Source organism: Cavia porcellus, unplaced genomic scaffold, assembly GCF_034190915.1.
Source record: "Cavia porcellus strain 051 isolate PalLab524CR breed Dunkin Hartley unplaced genomic scaffold, mCavPor4.1 scaffold_4, whole genome shotgun sequence".
Taxonomy (NCBI): Eukaryota; Metazoa; Chordata; class Mammalia; order Rodentia; family Caviidae; genus Cavia; species Cavia porcellus.
The window spans coordinates 45,472,981-45,492,242 of NW_026947487.1; the positions used below are offsets into that span (position 1 = coordinate 45,472,981).

Consider the following 19,262-nt stretch of genomic DNA (forward strand, 5'->3'; position numbering starts at 1 on the left):
TTTGAGGTATGCTCTGTTTTCTTTATTTACTCTTATTTTTCTTCTAGTTTAATCTTCATTTCTGAAATGGTTTTCTTTTCACTTCTAGTTATATCCTGAATTGTGTATTTTGAGCTTTCTATTTCTAGACTTGAACTGTTACTTTTTTTCCTTGTGGTACTAGGGATTGATCCCAGTGCCTTTGAGTCTCCTCATCTCTTATTTTATTATGAGACAAGTCTCACTAAGTCTCAGAGGCAGGGCTTAAACTTGTGATCCCTTTGCCTCAGATTCCCAGAATGTTGGCATACAGTCTGATAGGTTTTTTAGCCAGATAAATCTGCCACATCCTCATAGTGGAGGTCTAACATGGTAAAGAAACCACAAAGAACACCTTATCAGACTTTTTCCTGATTCAAGCTAGACTCTCTCTCTCTCCTGCCTGCAAGCACCAAGGATTCCCCAATCCCTAACCTGAGTACACTACACATAGCAATAATCCATCATTATCAACTAACTAGACCCCTCCCCCAAAAGGTAATCTTTGTAAGTGACCCCCAATACTTTGTCCACCAAGAGAGCTCACGCATTCTCAGCGCATGAATCTCTCCTGTGCCTGCATTAAAGGTCTTTTCATTCTTTGTCTTTCTTCTCATTATTTCTGCACCTTTAGATTGAGTCCCCAAAATACTCAATCACAGATGTCTGATCCCATACCCAGTCATGTTTAATAGAATTAAAAAATGTCTTTTAGCTTGTTTTGATGTAGTAGGTAATAGTTTTATTCCTTTGTGTTGGTTTTTCTTATGCTTTTTGTTTCCTGCATGGATGTTACTCTGCTTTTGGTTTTTCTTATAACTTTGCATTTTTGTTTTGTTTTTTTTAAATTTTTAAAAATTTATTTATTTATTTATTTATTTTTGTCTTTTTTTTTCTTTTTTATCGGTACCGGGGATCGAACTCGCGACTGCCTGCTTGCAAGGCAGGCGCTTATGCCGCTGAGCTAAATCCCCAGCCCCTGAAAATTTTTTTTTATTTTAAAGAGAATAAAACAAAATAGAACAGCACAAAGCAAATCAGAACAGAACAATGCAAGCAATATAGCACTTCACAACAAGACCACCGGATATCAACAGTAGCTACCATAACATCTCTTTTTTTTGAAATAGTGGAACATACCTTCATACTCACTAATATCAAACATAACAAAATAGTATAAAACCATTCAAAAGAATGAAGGCACTACAGGACTTCAAAATCAAATAACGGAAAAATGAACAATGGCTACTGTATTATCTAATTATCTTCAAAAAATTTGTTTATGTCATTGCACATAATAAAATCAAATAAGACTCAACAGGATAGAACCAGTCAAACCAGAAGAACAAGAGCATGGTAGGACTTCAAAACAAGATGATAGTAAATCAACAGTGGCTGCCATAATGTCTTGTTTTCTTCAAAATAGCTGTTCATACCATCACAAATAATAAAACTAAACAAAACAGTAAAACCAATCAAACCAATGAATGAAAGCATTACAAGACTTCAAAGCAGTATCATAGGAAACCATGATTACCATAAAATATTCAAAATAGCTGCCCTTACCATCTGACAGCATAAAATCTAACAAAACAAGACAGAACAAAGCCCAACTTAACAACATTGTGAAAACAATGTGAGAGTTCAAGATAGGCAATAAGAAATTGACAGTAGTTTCCACCTTTTCTTTCCAGGTGTTTCCTCTCCTTAGCTCTTACATTAACTATTTTGCTTTTGGATCCCATTAACTCCTTCTGTTTCTTATGCTAGGATTCACTCTTACGAGTTAATTGTTTTGGTCGTGAACATGATCTCCAGTTGCATCCATTTACCTCCAAGAGTGCTGAGATTATTCTACTTTGTAGCTGGATAGCTTTCCACTGCATGAAAATACCATATCTTTCTTATCCAGATTTTCAGTCTATGAATTTCCTTTCCAGTTAGATGTGTTTCTTGTATACAGTATATCCATGGATCTTGTTTCTTGATCTACTCTCCCTGTGTTTCTTTTTATTGCTGACCTGAGACCATCTACAATAATGGTTACAGCCAGCATACATTGGTTTGTCTCTGCCCTCCTATCCTGCTGCTGTTGGCCCTCCATTTCCCATTCATTCAATTTCTTGTCTTGTTTGGTGATCTTTTTCTGCTGCTGTTCCTGGAACCATGATCATCTTTATGTCTCTTTAGAATATTCTTTAGCACTCTATGTAGGGTTGGTTTGGTATTCATGAATTCCTTCAGTTGTTCTTTATCATGTAAATATCTTATTTTTCCATCAATTTTGAAAGATAGTTTTGCTGAGTAGATCAATCTGGGTTGAAAGTTTTCTTTTAGGGTTTGAAACACTTCACTACAAACTCCTTCTTGACTTGATGATTTGTGTTGATAAGTCTGTTGTGATTCTGATTGGTTTTCCTTTATAGGTGATCTGTCTCTTTTCTCTAAGAGCTTTTAATACTCTGTTCTTGTGCTGAGTTTCTGGGATCTTGATTATCATATGTCTGTGTAGATTTACATTGGTTATGGCTAGTTGGAGTCCTACATGCCTCACTTATCTGCATGCCAGATCCATTTCCCATTTTACTTCTGTTACTTCTGTGAATATCCTTTTAATTTCATTTGTGTTGACCCCTGCTTCTTCATTGATACCTATCACTCTTGCAGCCATTGAGTTATTTCCTGATTCTGTGTTATTTTTAAGAGATCTTTCCTTTCACAATCACTAGCTGCAATCCTGTCTTTAAGGACTGAAAGTCTATCTTCAGTCTCTTTCAAGTGATTTTGCCAGCTTTTGATTGATTTTCTGGATTTCTGGATTTCTGGATTTCTCTTTGAATCTGTTTCATGCATTGTAATTCCTTTCTACATTCATTCAAGATTTCTATCATTTTCCTATTCTCTTCTTTATTGTCTCTGTCTTCTTTAGACATGCTGAACAATTCTTTCAGTATGTTTGTGATTTCTTCTTTTACCTGAGACATTTTTTCTGATTTGACTGCTTTTACAATCTCATGAAGTTGTTTCCTTACTTCAGTTGCTATCCTCTCAGAGATTTCAAGTGTGTGACTTCCATTTTTTTCCATGACCATATCTCCCAGATTTATTGAGTGTGGACTAGAGTTTGCCTTTTGCTCCTTCATCTTGCCATTCTCCTGGGTTGCTCTCAACAAGCTGGTTGTGGGCTCCCAGGGACTTCCCACGTTGGCTGCCCCTAGGCAGTGTGGGGGGATGTGACAGGCACCTGGGTTCCTCTGATTCCAGATTTACAGGGAGGTAGCAGGGTGTGGGGTGGGCTTCTCCAGATCTGTGCAGCTACACTGGGGCTTCCTTGATCACCAGTGGTGCCTGGAGGTCGGGCTGCTTCTCTCAATCTATGTGTCTACATTGAGACTCCCACATTGGTGGCAGCCACACCAGGGGTGTGTTTGTCTGATTCTGCTAGTGGATGATGGCAGTCTGAGGTAACCAAGGGCCTCCAATGGGTCCTACAGATACACAGGGCTTACCTGACTGTGTGTCTCCGCTTCTGCTGGCTGCCTGCAGGAAGGAGCTGCAAGAAGGCAGCTCCCTGAAGGTGAAGGTGCATCTGCTGGTTCTCTCTGCCCACATTGGGCACCTGTAGAATGCGGCCTTTTGGTGGTGGCACACAGCAGGCAGAGTTGGATCTGTCTGTTCCCTTTGGGCTGTGCTGGGAGTGTGGAGGAAAGGGCCTTCTGGTGGCCGTGCCCTGCAGGCAGAGGCAGATTGCCTGGTTTTGCACTTTTATTTTGACACTTTGATACTTTGACACTTTGAAACTTTGATACTTTTTAATTTTATATGTAAAATTAGTTTTTTTAAAGACCTATGGATTTAGAAAAATCAGTGGCATTTACTCAAAAATTCAAATATTAAAGCATATGGTTACCAATACTTGATGTCTGTATTAAAAATTTAATTTTATTGGTACATTTTGGATATACATGATGATCATATTCATTACAGGGAATTTGTACCTGACTATAATATGTCTTGGTTGTTTCTTCCCCAATCTCCTTGTTACTGTTATTTGATGCTCATATTAACATTACTTTATTCACTAGTTATCTCCTTCTATGAGCAGTTCTATTTTCCTCTTCCCACCACATTATATTTTTAGTGCTAGGGATTGAACCAACTTTTGCCCAGTAGGCAGGCATTCTGCTATTGAGCTATACTCCCAGCCCTTAGCTGCATTAAGTTTTGAAATCTTTCTTCCTGGTTAAGTTTATTTCTTAGGCAAACTTGCTGTACTAATTCTGGATTTGGCATTTTCTACCAGAATTTTTTTTTTTTCTTTTCTTCTAGCAAAGAGTAGCATTGAAATACTTTGGCAATTCAGCATGGCTATCTCTTCTTGTCTCATGGTGAACCTAATGTTTGCATTTAAAAATATCTGATTTATAGTAGAGCAATTTAGTAATTGGTAGTAGTCTTAAGAATGAAATACATGTCATTCATTTTAACTTTCACAGATGATAATTCCAGTTCTTTGCAACATGAAACCTGTGGTAAAGTAAATCTCATTATATCTCTCACATAACTTCTCAAGCTTCTGAGCTTTTTCCCGTTTGTCAAAAATTTTCCATTTTTTAGGTAGCAAGAGCATTATGGTAACCACTGTTGATCAACTTGTATTCTGTTTTTACATCATGTACTATGTCCATCCTTTGTTTTGACTGACTCTGTTTTGTTTTGCCACATTTGGTTTTATTCTCTTCCAAAAAAAAAAAGTAATAAGAACTGTGGGAGTAATAAAACCCAAAATGTGTAATTATTATTGTAAAAAAGAGAGGAAAAGAAAGTGCTCTAAAGGTTATAACTGCATATGTGTTTAAGTGTGTAAGATAGATAACCATATTACTAAGTTTTTGTTGGATCTTTGAACACAACTGTTTGTAGTCTCACTATTTGAATGTCTACTTTGAATGTTTTAATTTTGTAACTTGAACAACTATTTCTAAGATGACAATATGTAACCTATTAACTAGTGATTTCTTACAGTTTATTTTTTTTGACATTCTGTATTACTTGTACCCTTTTTCTGTTTTGTTTTTTTTTTCTCTTTAAATAAAAAAAATTCCATAAACATAAAAAAATATCAAATTTAGGAAATCGATGGCATCACGGGGCAAGGTTTTGTTTTTTTTTCATAATTGTTCCTGTGAATCACAATTATTTTCCAATAATGATGAAAAAACCCTCACTTTTACATGACTGTAAGACATTTATCTGTATTCATTTATTTCACTTGTGGTAAACTTAAAAGGATCTGTAAAAGCATAGTTTTAGAAATAAATATTGCCACAATATATAACAAAGATAATTAACAAAAAATACCAGTAGGATACTAGTGGATGTAATCTGGCCTCAAGTTCTAAATACACACCTGAACTCAGAACTTTTGAAATATGTTCCATCACTTTGTGATAACCATATTGTCGTATCTTGACTTTGTTCCTTTCTTTTTCTTTTTGGTCACAGAATTATGAGAGAAGTATAGGGTGCTGCTTTCTCATGTTGCTGTAATTACATATAAAAGCCAATTCAGGGAGCGCTTCCAAGCATATTGATAAAAACTTACTTCAGTGGAGTATTTGAGTAGATATCCAGCATACCACTGGCTGTTTTTCTTTTGTGTTAGATGGGACAAAGAATAGTCTCTAAATACTTGATGGAGCATTTTTCTGGACAATATATTTTTGGGTGACTAATTTTCTTTAAATTAGAGTACATGAGAAAAGTCTGGTTAATCAGTGGCCTAGGCTGTTGGGCTCCTATTTACTCTATAATTATAATGTATATTGAATGTTCTCATTTATATTATCTCTTCAACTCTTTGTGTAGGTATTCTGATTGCTTGATTACATCCACCTGGCATTGTGGTTTTTAAAAGGAATTTATAATAAAATTCTTCTATCTTAGTAGGTAAAATGAGACAATGAAAAAACAATTGATAATTGAAGCATGATTGTGTCTTCTTGACTTTTTACATAGTATTCAGTGAGTTGTAGGTTTGGGATAAAGAGAAATAAATATATTTTTGTCCTGGTCTGGAATGGTTTATCCAGTCCGGGATAGATTATAGGGAGGTTTGCTGCTGTTTTCTTTTCATACAATGTAGCTCTACTTTTCATGAGTTTTATGTTTTTGTGGTTTTGCATGAGATTTTTTTAATAAAAATGAGGTTCTGTTAAAGCTACAGACATTTGATAAAATACTACTTTCTGAACATATGTTATGGCCGAAGAGTTTTCATATCTGAAATTCTGTCATTTGTAACTGATGATCGTGGTATGTATTTAAGTTGTTGTAGTGTGTATTGCAGTTCTGTGCACTTATGTGTTATAGTTTTCTTTTAGTCTGGACTTTTGGATAATGGACAAACTTAATAGTTGTAGCAATAAATAAAGAGTGCTTTATATTGATGGAATTGAGGGTACAATTACCCCAAAATATGCAACTTGACATATTGAATATTAGAAGCTGAAATAATTTGAGAAAACAGCAGAAGCAGAATGGTCTCTCTGACTTTCCTCCCACCATTTTTCCGTGAAACAGGCCTTAAAATCGAGGAAGGATTTTCTGATTCTTCTATGAAATAAGTTATAAGACTGTCATGTGAGAGCTGTCTTCCATATACCTTGAGGAGAGGTGCTTCTTTATCTCCAAAGGCAAACAGGCTTTTAAAAAAAAGCAGACAGGCTTTTTGAAGCTCTCTCCAGTTATGTTTGTACTCCTTGGGCTCTCATTTTTCCATGACTGAGCAATCTTTTTCACACCTGTATAAAAACCTTCAAGATTAACTCTTTCTTCAACTGGATCTTAATTTCATTATGAAGATTTGTGTGTCATTAAAGCTTATGGTAAATTGTGTGGTTTTCTGTTGTTAATCCCCTCTACCCTGCCCTATGAACTCAGGCCTTCCCTAATGAGCTACATCTCTAGTCTTTTTTTTTAATTTTGAGACAAGAGCTTGCTAAGTCACTGAATTGGCCATACTGGATTTTGTGATTCTCCCAGAATACTGAGATTACAGTTGTGTGCCATCAATAGATACATGAGCCATAAATTATTTTAACTTTTAAAAATTTTGTTAGTATATGTTTGTAGTACATGTACTTTATAGTCATCTTGGGGGTGGATACATGTATAAACTGCTGCTTGTTTCTTTCTTTTTAATCCTCTTCCTTTTCCATACCCTTCCTTTTCTCCTCTAATTTCCCTATCCTGATTTTCATTCATGTTGATATTACTAGACTTAGCATATTATGGCATATAATATATTCATTGAGGTTATTAGGTTGAACCATAATGCTATTTTTTGTGTGTGTGTTTTTGAGACAAGGTTTCACCGTGAAGTTCAGGCTGGTCTTGAATTTGCAGCAATCCTTTTGCCTCAGCCTCCCAAGTACTGAGATTTAGCCTTGGGCTATCATGCCTGACTAAGTCATAAATTTAGAAAGATAGAAGGAAAGATAGTTTTCCTGCTTTACATTATTTATTTAAGCCTTAATCAAACTTGCAAAGGAACTGTTATATTCATGATCACTCAATGAAACAGATTCAGAATCTACAATTTCTCTTTGTTATGCTTTTGGGCAGGAAGGTAAGTACACATTTGGAGTTTAAAGACACTGGCTTTTCTACACATTTTTTTCTGACTGATTTCTGTCACAAATTTTAATTCCCTGCTATATTTGGTGCCTTTAACAATTCATATTATAACCTGGAGTTGTTTTGTAACTTCTATATCTGTTTCTTAAACTTGGGCACTTTGACAGTCTCACAGGTATCTCAGCACAGCAAGTACGAAGTTGAAGTCATTTAATCTCCCAGATATTTATCTCTTCTCATATACCTTTTGTTAATTTCCTTTTTTACTTCCACTTCCTGTCTCAGGTTGGGGTTAATTCTGGGAGGGCAGTCCAAACAACACATTCTAGGAACACAAAGTTCTTTTTTCATGCTAAGGCACTTTACAAATAGCGGGACCAACTAGTGGAATAGGTGATGTACAAATGTGCAACTTATTGTTTACACCAACCCTGAAAGAAGGTTTCAGGAGAATCAGTTGCTGGGTACCTTACTCTGATGGTGTTCAGCATACACATACAAATGTACTTTTTTCTTTTTTCTATTTAACTTCAGGTCTTTATCTAGTGACCTCATCCTCCCAGAAAAAACTCCTCCCTTACTTTTCCAGATCATGCTTCTGGGTAAACCTAAATGTAGGGTATTTTGTTGTTCCTAATCTTAATTTCTCTCATTAGTATTTTGGGGTAGACCCATTGCTAGGGAACTAAAAGTGGCTTGTACAGAATAATTATTATTTTTGTTTTTAAATTTTTTTTGTTGATCCTATACTCTACCTGGTTAAGTTCCCACTGTATCCTTGACTCTTGGTTTGAATGATGTGTACAGGATGTAAACATTCTGTTTTATTTCTTTGAGTCATTGGGGTTGGGGATTTAGCTCAGTGGCATAAGTGCCTGCCTGGCAAGCACGAGGTTGTGAGTTCAATCCCTGGTACCAAAACAAAACAAAACAAAACAAAACAAAAAACTCTTAAGTCATTGTGATCTGTTCATGTTTCCTTGGATTTGTTGATATCTGGTGGTTTTCAGCCATGTCATCCTGGCAATGAGCGCAAAGCCTGACACGGAGTTGGCATTCAATACATGTGGGTATTTGTGCACCGAGATGCAGGGTATTAAGGGTACAAAGATTTACAGGGCAATATAAGGCTGAACTTAATGTTTTGATTGGGTGGCAGGATGTGGTATATAAATATAACATCATAGACACTACTTTCCTGAAGAATATTGTCACAACCACATAGGAGTTCTTTGTTATTTTCAGTTACTTTAAAAAAAAATTCTTTTGGTACTGGTACTTGAATTCAGGGCCTCATGATCGCTAGGCAGGCCCTGTCCTACTGAACTATATTCTTGGCCCTTACAGTTACTTTTTATATGACTATGTGCACATGTCCTATATATAAAATACAGCATTATATATTTTGCTGTGTTGGCTCAGGTGTTTACTTTGAAGGTATTTTTGCTATACAAATATAATAATGTAAAATTATAGCTCCATATTGTGCTATGTAATACTTTTATTACGAATTTCTACTTGTTTTTCTCCACAGGCAGCAGAAGATGTCACTTTCATTGGGCCTGACACACATGCTATTCAAGCCATGGGTGACAAGATTGAAAGCAAATTATTGGCCAAGAAAGCAAAGGTTAACACAATCCCTGGATTTGATGGGGTAGTAAAGGTGAGAAACTGTTTTATCCTAATCCTTATAGTACATGTCCTCAAGTCATGTACTTGTGGCAAGTGTAGGGAAAACGTATTTATTACTTTTTTGAATACATATGAAGTAAAAAAAAAGCAGTCTTATTTACAACTTGGATTATTTTCCATAGCATAAGCTAAAGAGTGTAAAAACCACTTAAGCATTACATTTAATGAATCAGTATTGATGCAGACTTTTCTTAGGAAAAAACATGATGATTAAAGATGTGCTGTAGGGGTTAGGGTTGTAGCTGAGCAGTAGCATACTTGCCTGGCATTTGTGGAGGCCTGGGTTCAGTTCCCAGCATGCAAGGAGGGAGGGAGTCAAATTTATGAATTTAAGTGTTTTTATGTATCTTGATATTCTATGTTTACTTTGGGCCTTTCTCCGTATGCGTAAAATGTAAATTATAATCCTGTTTTTGTTGGAAGTGGTACTAGATCCCAAACAGTGAGTAAGTAGCTTAGCAGCTGGAAGCTTGTGAGGAGAAAATGCAGAAATTGGAGTGTCTTGATCTGCCATCCCCCCTAGAAAAAGTATTCCTGTTTTTCTAGTGAAAAGAAAGTCCTGTGTAGGTTTTCAACTTTGTGATTTGAGTTAGCCTGCAAGAACTCTTCATTTTCGTGTCTTTTTATTCCTTTTGACATTTTGTATTGGTCAGATTTTCACTGTGAAGGGTCATTTTATGCATCACAGGTGAGCTGGGAAGGTTGGCCCCTGTTTAGTGAATATCCTCAGCCCCTCGTCTATGTTTACGTGTACACTTGGCCCTGCGAAGCTCCAGGTTTTGCATCCACTGATTCTACCAACCTTGGACTGAAAATATTTGAGAGAAAAAAAGTGCATCAGTTTTGAACATATACAGACTTTTTTATTCCTTAAAAAATACAAATAACAACTATTTACATAGTATTTAGTTTGTTTAGGTTTTTAAAATAACCACGAGATGTTTTAAAGTGTACAAAGGTGACAGACTGTAAATGCTACTAATATAAGAGACATAAGCATCTTCAGGTGTTAGTATTGCTGGAGAGTCTGAAACCAATCTTCTGTGAATACTGATGGATGACTATATTTGCCTCAGCCTGTTTTTATTTATTTGTGTCTTTCCTCTTGTCTCAAGGAAGAAGAGATATTCTATATGCTCTTAAAAGTCAGTTCTTCTTTTTGTGCTCCAGATATATTCATTCTAGACTTCATATGGTACGGTTTTTACTGAGTATCTTTTCTTTTTATCTTTTTATCTTTTTATTTCTTCCCTTTTTTATTTTTGCGTTTTAAAATTTTGTCTTTTTGAGACAGGGTTTCACTATGCAGTTCAGACTGACCTTGAACTCAATTTGTAGCTGAGGCTGGCCTCAAACTCTTAAGTCTTCTTGCCTCATCTTCCAAGTACTGGGATTTCAATTTACATGCCACGCCCTTTCTTTTTTTTTCTACCTTAAATTCTCATTTTTTGGTTCCTAAGTCCCATTACTACTAAAAATGCTCAACCAACAGATGTACTGGTCACTTGGCTAAGTGGGAAGGATGTGGTAACAACTAAGATACATAGGATTAGTGGAAAAGACAACTTTCTCCCATTCATAAAACATGATGACCTTTATCACTCCACAGCCACCATCTTCTTTCTCACTTCTCTTTCATAGTTGAACTTCTTAGAAGGCTTGTTCCTTACTTTCCTGTCTATATCTTTCATTTTCTTTTGCTAGATCTATCAGCAAATCTCCCTTTGTTAAACCCAATTTATAACTTAAAATCCTGATCTTATTTCGGGCTCTTACAAGCCCTGGAGCCTGCTTGTCACTCTCATCTTGCTCAAATGCTATCTCTTTCTGGCATATTACTCAATTCTATTTAAAACAATTTTTTTCCTTGCTTGAATGCTGTCTTATAGTTTTCTTGCTGATTGTCCTATTCTTGTTCTTTAAATCTGAGTTTTCTCTTGGGTTCTGAGGAGGACATTTTCTGTTTTTTTTCTTAAATTTTATTTTGAATGTAGTAAAAATACAACAGAACAAGACAGAACAAAGCCAATGGAGACCATGCAGTGACATTGGTACAGAACTTCACAGCAGAATACTGGGATAATAGTAATAGGTACTATAGTATATCTCATTTTCACAATAGTTGTCCAGTCAATTAGGTATAGTGAAATTAAACCAATACAGAACATTGTAATACCAATTGAAGGAGAATATTGAATAGAGCAAAACATTACAGTGTGTGTGTGTGTGTGTGTGTGTGTGTGTTTGATTCTCAGCCCGTGTGCCAGTAGGCTCACAGGAACAGCTGACTGGTTCTGCTCCTGGCCTGCGCCAGGGGCACTTTCCAAGAAGGCACGCAAATTGCCTTCTTGTACAGCTGCCTAAGTCCCAGCATGGCCAGGTCTCATGTAGCCACTGGTTAATAGGTGTAATATCTCATTGTAAGAAGGAATTGTTCCCTGACTAAAGGTCCAAAGGTGACGGTTCTGGACAGGGACATGGGAATGCTAGGGGTGCTATTGATACCTAGAAGTTTGTTGACTCTAAGGAGGAAGTGCTTGTATAACAATGGAAGGAATTAAGGTTAATATTGTACCATCTTATCAGTGAAATTTTACACATTTATTCTTTAATAGTGAAAATTCAAGTGAGTCAGAAGTGTTAAAGAGTAAGTAGGTACTTGATTCTCTGTTGAACATTCCCTACTATAATTTTTTTCCTTTAATTCTGTTAGGTGATACAGAATAATTATTTTTCCAATGTCATTTCTGTTGCAGGTATCTTTATCAAAAGACTGGTGTTTAATTCCTGAATTGGAAGCATTTAGTTTTATCTATAAGGCCCAGATTATTCTGGGTCTTGCTTGATTTTTGTTTTCAAGCTTTTCAAAATGAATAGTATGGAGTTGAAAAACTGACTGTATGGTTCTTTCTAAACCAGTTTTTCCTGGTTTATGAAATTTTCTATTTATAGCTTGAGACTATTCAAATAGAATGGTGAGGAAGCTGGAATCAGCAACTCCCAGGTTTCCTCCTGAGCACAGCCTGAAGGTAGTAGCAGGCTCATCTTGGAAGACCCATCGGGCTTATCCTTGCTCCCTAGCATGCCTGACCTATTTTTCACAGGATCTTGTCCAACATTTTCAGTTTTCTAAATCTTTCTGACTATTTTTGTGATTTGGGGTTAAGTCATTCTTAGGGTCTTCTTCCTACTTTTTGTTTAATAGCGTCTCTGAGCTTTTTTACCAGCAATAGGAACCAGCTGATACAAATTTTGGGACCCCGTTTTTCTGTATAACTTTGAAAGTTATTAGCACTGCTTTTCAGCTCAGAGTGAGACTGTGACATTAACTCAGTCCTAAAGGACTTGCCCTATTCTTTCAGGGGTGTCATTTTAAGAGGTGAGATTGCTTTGCAGGTTGCTGGCCTGGCGGAAGGAAAGGAGAGATCATCAGAAGAAGAAAGAGCAGGAAGGGCATGGGGAATGAAGGGAGAGTAGGCTAGAGAAGGGTGGTTGGATAAATATTATTAGGATCTAGAGAATTCAAAGTTTTTCACATTTTCATTTGACTTTTCTTATTGCTTTTCCTGTTCCCTATGAACTTTGTATTCCCATGAATTTTGTAGGGGAACAGTTATTAAATCTGAATATTTTTGGAAGCTTCCTCATTGAATGAAGGAGGTACAGAACACTGTATATTTGAGATTTTGTTTCTTTTTCTTTTCTTCTTTTTTTTGGCTTTAAAGTTTGTTTTTAAGTGAACCATTCATTTCAAAAGTTTCCAGAAGAATCTGCTATTCCTGATGAAATGATACATTTAAAAAGATACAAATTTCAGTTGGAATTAAAGGTTTAATATATTTAAGGGAAGAAGTCTGGCTCAGACCACAGACTTGAGATACCCATGAGAATGTCACAGTGGCATATTAAATGTGTTTTTTGTGTTTCTCTCATTGTGGACTCTTAGCCCAGTGATTTGTTGTGTGTAATTATAAACCTGACAGTGTGCATACCTTATTACTTTAAGATTTGGAGAGGTCTCTCCCAGGCCCAAATTTATATAAACAAGTTAAGACAGAAGAAAATGCTCAGGGTTCACAGGTAAGTTTTCTTCTGTTTGAATGTGAGTTTAATGAAATCTGAACTCATCTCCTGGAACTAGCATGAAGGTGGATTTAAAGGTCCTATGTCTATACTCTTTCATGTGAACTTTGACTTATGACTTAGAATAAAAAGTAAATAAAATAAATGCAGAAGGTATTTTGTTAGTAACAAGGAAGGTTTCCTCTAATAAAAAGCTTTTTCGAATCTGATCAGAAAATCCAAAGATTTCTCATTGTCATTGAATTTGCAACTTTTATTTTACTGAATTTGGTAAATACTTTTTCACTTGAAAAAATAGAAAACCTTGAAATCTTTATCTTTTCAATTATTTCCTTTTTTGTATGCATTAGATGCAACATTCAGTTCTCAAATAATGATAGATTGTCATTATCATTGTTAACTTTAAGCACATAGCCTTTAATACATAGCTTTTAATAGGTATTGCCTAAATTAATTTGTTAAGCCACAATTGAACCTTCAGGTTCTAGTTTTCAGATAAACATTTAAAAATTATTTTAAAGTATCCCTTTGTATTTCTGGAAAATACTCTGTATTAGTCTTATTTCTAGTTTATTTCTGACATAAAAGGCTACACATATTTTTCTTTTAAATTTTGTTATGTGGATTTCTTTTGTAGTAATTTTACATTCATTTGGAACTATGCTACTTTTCAGTTTATAGTTTAGATTTATTGGCTAGAATACTTTTGAGGGTGTCTGTGCAGAAAGAGTATCATCTCCCACATTCAGAGCTGAATATTGAATCCAGAACGTCATATATGTTAGATGAATGCTTTCCTAATCATCTAACTATGCTGTACTATACTTATCTATTTTACTCCCTGTTCCATATCGAGGTTTGTTCATGCAGAATAATGCAAATTTTTTGGACTATTTTATGATGTTAACAGTTTGCTCTGACAAAACACATATACTAATTTTAATACAGATAATTCTTACTTTAATTCATAGAATTAAAGTATATATTTTTATTTTTTATTTTATCTTTTTGAGACAGGGTCTCGCTATGTAGTTCAGGCTGGCCTTGATTTTACTTTGTAGCCTTGGCTGGTCTTGAATTTGCAACAATCCTCCTACCTCAGCCTCCCAGGTGCTAGGATTACAGGCATGTGATAGGTTCTGCTAGCCTACTGCTTAGCTAACTGTAACATGACATCTGCCCAGCTTGACACCCAACCTAAAGAAACAACTTAATGTCTCTAAGAGTAACTTCTTGTGTTTTCCTTCTCATTCCACAGGTAAATCTTCCATTTCCTTTTTGCGTGTCCACTGTACCTTTCCAATCCCAAGACTCCACAACCACTCAAGGCTCCACCCTCAGCCCCCAGTAAATCTGTCACCTGTTTTATACAGACAGATGCACCTTTAAATCTGCTGTTAATATATCATTTTACCCATCTCCCAAACTCCTCCCCCAGCCAACACATAGAAGTAGTCCTACTTTATTCTTGTTGAGAGCTGCTATATTCCTATAAAACTCATCCATACCCACATTGAGGGCCTCCTCATCTCTCTCATTTTCTCTGCACTGCTTCAAATTGAGTGCCAAAATACTCAATCAGCATGTGCCACCACACCCAGTTTAGCCTGTATATTTTTAAGAGTGAATTCTTTTTGTATATGACTTGATTACAGTTTCTCCCCTAAGTTATTTTTATCATCAACCTGAGTAAATTAGTGAGTTTTCATTTTTTTTTTTCTTTTTTCTTTTCTGGAACTGGGGATTGAACTCATGACCTCACACTTGCCAGGCAGGCACTTATGCTGCTCAGCTAAATCCCCAGCCCTTTTTTTTTGGTACCGGAGATTGAACTCATGAAGCAGGGTTTGCTAGGCAGGCACTTACGCCATTAAGCTAAATCCCCGGCCCCCAAGTGAGGTTTTAATTTGTTTCATTTTTCTTTAAAACTTTTGGTCCTTTCTCATTTGAGTGCTTAGGATATTTTATGGAGGTTGTTACCCATACTCTTTTATTTTTATTTTTTGTAGTGCTAGGCATTGAACACATGACCTCACACTTTCTAGGCAAGCATTCTACCACTGAACTACATCCCTGGGGCAACTTATACTCTTAAAACCTTGTGTGTAGTGCTTAAGAGGTCTTCTGGAACTGTTTTCTTTATGGCCTGTTATTCACCCTTTTCATTAGAGAAAAACCAATGTTTTAAAATGTACTTACAATACATTGGTGGGGGTTGGGGATCGAACTGAGGACCTTGCACTTGCCAGTAGGCACTTATACCGCTGAACTAAATCCCCAGCCCAAAACTGTAATTCTTAAATAGTCATCTTGTATCAAGTATTAAGCTGGTTTTATTCAGTATCTTATTGACTGGATCTCAAGAATTTGAGATCAGAGTAAAGAATATGTAGGTGAAAATGTTTAAAGAGGAGAACTAGAATCCCATCTCACTTAACCAAGAATAGCATGCCACAGGCCTGATTTCAAAGCGCTTAAAATTCAGTCTCAAACAGTATATCTTAACAATGCTAAGTTTAGGGTGCATGGAGCTCATATATGAGGTATAATAAAACTAGTTTTATAATGTCGTGGTGGATTTTCCTATGGACATGGTAGCTAAGTGATATCTGAAATATTAGTGATGTAGCTAAAAAGCTAGAGTTAAAGTGGTGTACAGCTGTTTTTGTGAAAAATATCTTATTGCAAAAGCTTGGAGCTGAGAGACCATTGGAGCTCCAGAAAATTACGTATAGGGTGAGAGTGAACTATATATAGTAAGCAGAAGCTAGACAAGATAGAGATCCAGATACAGGATCCAGGCTATTCTTGAGATGTTGGGAGTCTCTGAATAGTTTCATGCAGAGAGTTAGTATGATATAATTGTGAAATTAAAAATCACATTTTGGTTTGCTGTGTGGAAAGTGGATTCAAACAGTTAAACTCAAGGTTGGTATACAATGTAGGTTCCTCTTTCTTTAGTGCAGGTATTATAAGTAGTGTAGAGATGATTTAAAATATCAGAGAAGATGTGTATAGGTTATATGCAAATACAATTCCATTTTCTGTAAGAGACATTATGGATTTTGGTCTCCGTATGAGGTCCTGGAACCACCTCCATGGATACCAAAGGAAAAGTATATATTAAAACAGAAAGTATTCTCTTAGAGTAACTGGAAAACTCAAGTCATTCCTGAGCCAAGATTATTGATAAGTTTTACAGAGTAGTTGCGAATAACTTTTGTGTACAGATACAGCTCTTATTCATGGTGTCTTGAAACACATCCCCCACCCCGTGACCAACCTATGCTTGGAGCCCAGTGAGGAAAGTAAACTCTCAGTAGCTTCCATATGAATGATGAGTAATAGGATACTCATTCAGAGGGTAGAGAATTGAAGGTTAGTAATTGGGCTGTAGCAAGTAAGAAAGAATTATAGTCTGAACTATGGATGAGTTAGTTTGATACTATCATCACTATAAAATATATTGGTTGTTTAATATGTGGGGAGATTAATTATGTTGGCTGTCCTTTGTTGTAAGTTTTTCCTTGCTCACCAGCAGTTCACAGATTGTTTGATCTGGTGTATTCTAAGAGATGAAGTTCCTAGTTGTTCTACTATTGTAGTTCTAGTATTTCTTCTATAGTATAAAAGTTCAAAGGAGAGAATAGTATAAAGCAACTAAGTCCAGGTAAAAAGGGAACAAACTTGTAGCTTGGGGCAGGCTTTTCATTTTTTTACAGATCACGAAACTTAATTGTATGTGTACTGTGGGCTAGGTCCTATTCTGGTATGTTTCAACCTTACCTAATTTCATCTTCCCAGTAATGCATACTGTAGATACTCTTCTTGTGTCCATTTTATAGATAAGGAAACTGAATTCTACAGAGGAACACTAGTCACTTAATGACAGTCACAGAATGCAAGCCTGTTGGCCTCAAAGCATAAGTAATATAAAGAGCAAAATAAAATAAAGATAATAGAAAACGAGGTAGATCTTTTGCCAAAGGAAAGGAGATCATGAGATGGAGGGAGGGGGGAAAAAGAATTAAGATGTGTTATGTACCTGTTAATTCCCCATGAGGAATGTAATCATTATTATAGCAAACATATATTAATAACAATAATAAAGTAGTTTAATATCTGTAAATTGAAATATATTCCCCCTGTCCCATACTAGAGATTGAACCCAGGGCCTTTGCACTGAGTTAGAATCCCAGCCCTTTTTAATTTTAAGATAGGGTCTCAGTTTCCAAGTTGCCCAGGCTGAATTTGAACTCTTCGTCCTCCTGGCTTAGCCTTCTAGAGTGCTGGGAGTTCAGAAGTCCGTCACCAAGCTCAGCTTTCTTACTTTTTAACATAACTTTAACCTGTAGCTATTCTATTTGAAAACTTTCTGCCATATGAAGTTTAATTTTTTAATTTAATGAAACGTTTCACTTAAAAATTACAAATAAGGCTGGGTATGTAGGTCAGTATTATAGTGCTTGCCTAGTATACATATAAGAAAGGATTTCAAACTGTGAAGTTAAAACCTGTGTTTCAAACTTTGGAAGATACATGATACAATGCCAAAATGTGCTTGACTGAGAAACAAGGGCAAATGCTGGGCTTTGCCTAATATCAGCAATGTTTCATTGGATGTACTTGGTTTTAAACTGAAACCCGACTCTTGAGTTCCTACTCTGAACCACTTACTATCATCAGTGTCATTTTGAGTAGGTCACCATACACCTTGGATATAACTTACTTGCTTATAAAATTAATGTTCTGGAGATGAGTAATTCCATTGGCATTTTTGAGAGTGTATCTTAACATAACAGACTTATTTTTTTATGGATAGGTGCTTATTAAACAAATAATGTGTTGATCGTATGTACCAATTTGCTAAGCTCTGGGGATTCTGTACAGAGCAAGACAGAGCTACATTCCCCTCATGGAGATTAAATGTGGTGAGGCTGTCACGATTGAGGGACAGAGGGTAATGCAATCACATTGCAGGAGGGTATCAGCTGGATAGGGAGAACTGGAAGTGCTTTCCAAAAAAAGCGGCATTTGGGTAAAACCAAAAGCATGTCTTGTCTGAATCCAATAAGAATAGTCATGTTTCTCTCATCTAGAGTATTCCTTCCCACTCACACCTCTCAGATACCTCTCATCTTTCAGTGTTGCTTTGTCCATTTGTTTGTTCCTTCATTTGCCTCTTCTACACTGTTCATTGGAGTCTCCTACATGCTAAGCACTATTCTAGGAATTTGCAATACTGAACCATCTAGACACGATTTCTGCTTTTAGGCAGCTTACATTTTAATAGGATGGAGAGATGGACAAGTTAGACAGTATTCATAATAAATAAGAAAATGATATGCCAATTCTTCAAAATACAGCCAGAGTGAAGCTCTTCACTGTCTTGCTTTTAAGCTGAAGTTCACTCTCTTTACTGTGACTTGTAGAGACCCTAGCCATTCTGTGTTTCACCATCCTTCCATGAATTAGATCTCTTTTCAAAGTCACTATGCCTGAAAAGATACCCAGGAATCTGTTTCTGAATTTGAGATCCTTTTCTTGTCACATCTTCTTTACCACTTCCATGTTAAGCCAGTGTCTCTGGAATGAGTTCCACAGTCTACTTTTCTTTTTTGATAACAGGAATTGAACTCAGGACTTCATACCTGCTAGGCAGATGCTATGCCACTGAGCTATATCCGTGGCTCCTTTACCACTTCCATGTAATATGCATCACTGACATCATTTCTTAGCTGCTCTGTGGGCTCAGTTTGAGGTCTATCTTTTCCATAAACCTGTAAATTACATGGCAGCTAGGACAGTGTCTTGTTGCCCCCCCTTCC

At 36.2% G+C, this 19,262-nt stretch overlaps 1 protein-coding gene across 5 annotated transcripts in view; it reads left to right on the forward strand.

Annotated features, from left to right (window-relative positions):
* Pcca (propionyl-CoA carboxylase subunit alpha) overlaps window positions 1–19,262 on the forward strand; it is a 402,547-nt gene that overhangs the window by 105,768 nt on the left and 277,517 nt on the right. For all 5 annotated transcript variants that reach the window (XM_023560628.2, XM_023560629.2, XM_003477596.5 and 2 more), the window contains exon 7: window positions 9,191–9,322. In XM_023560628.2, the coding sequence (XP_023416396.1) occupies window positions 9,191–9,322 (132 nt within the window). The remainder of the gene's footprint in view (window positions 1–9,190; window positions 9,323–19,262) is intronic.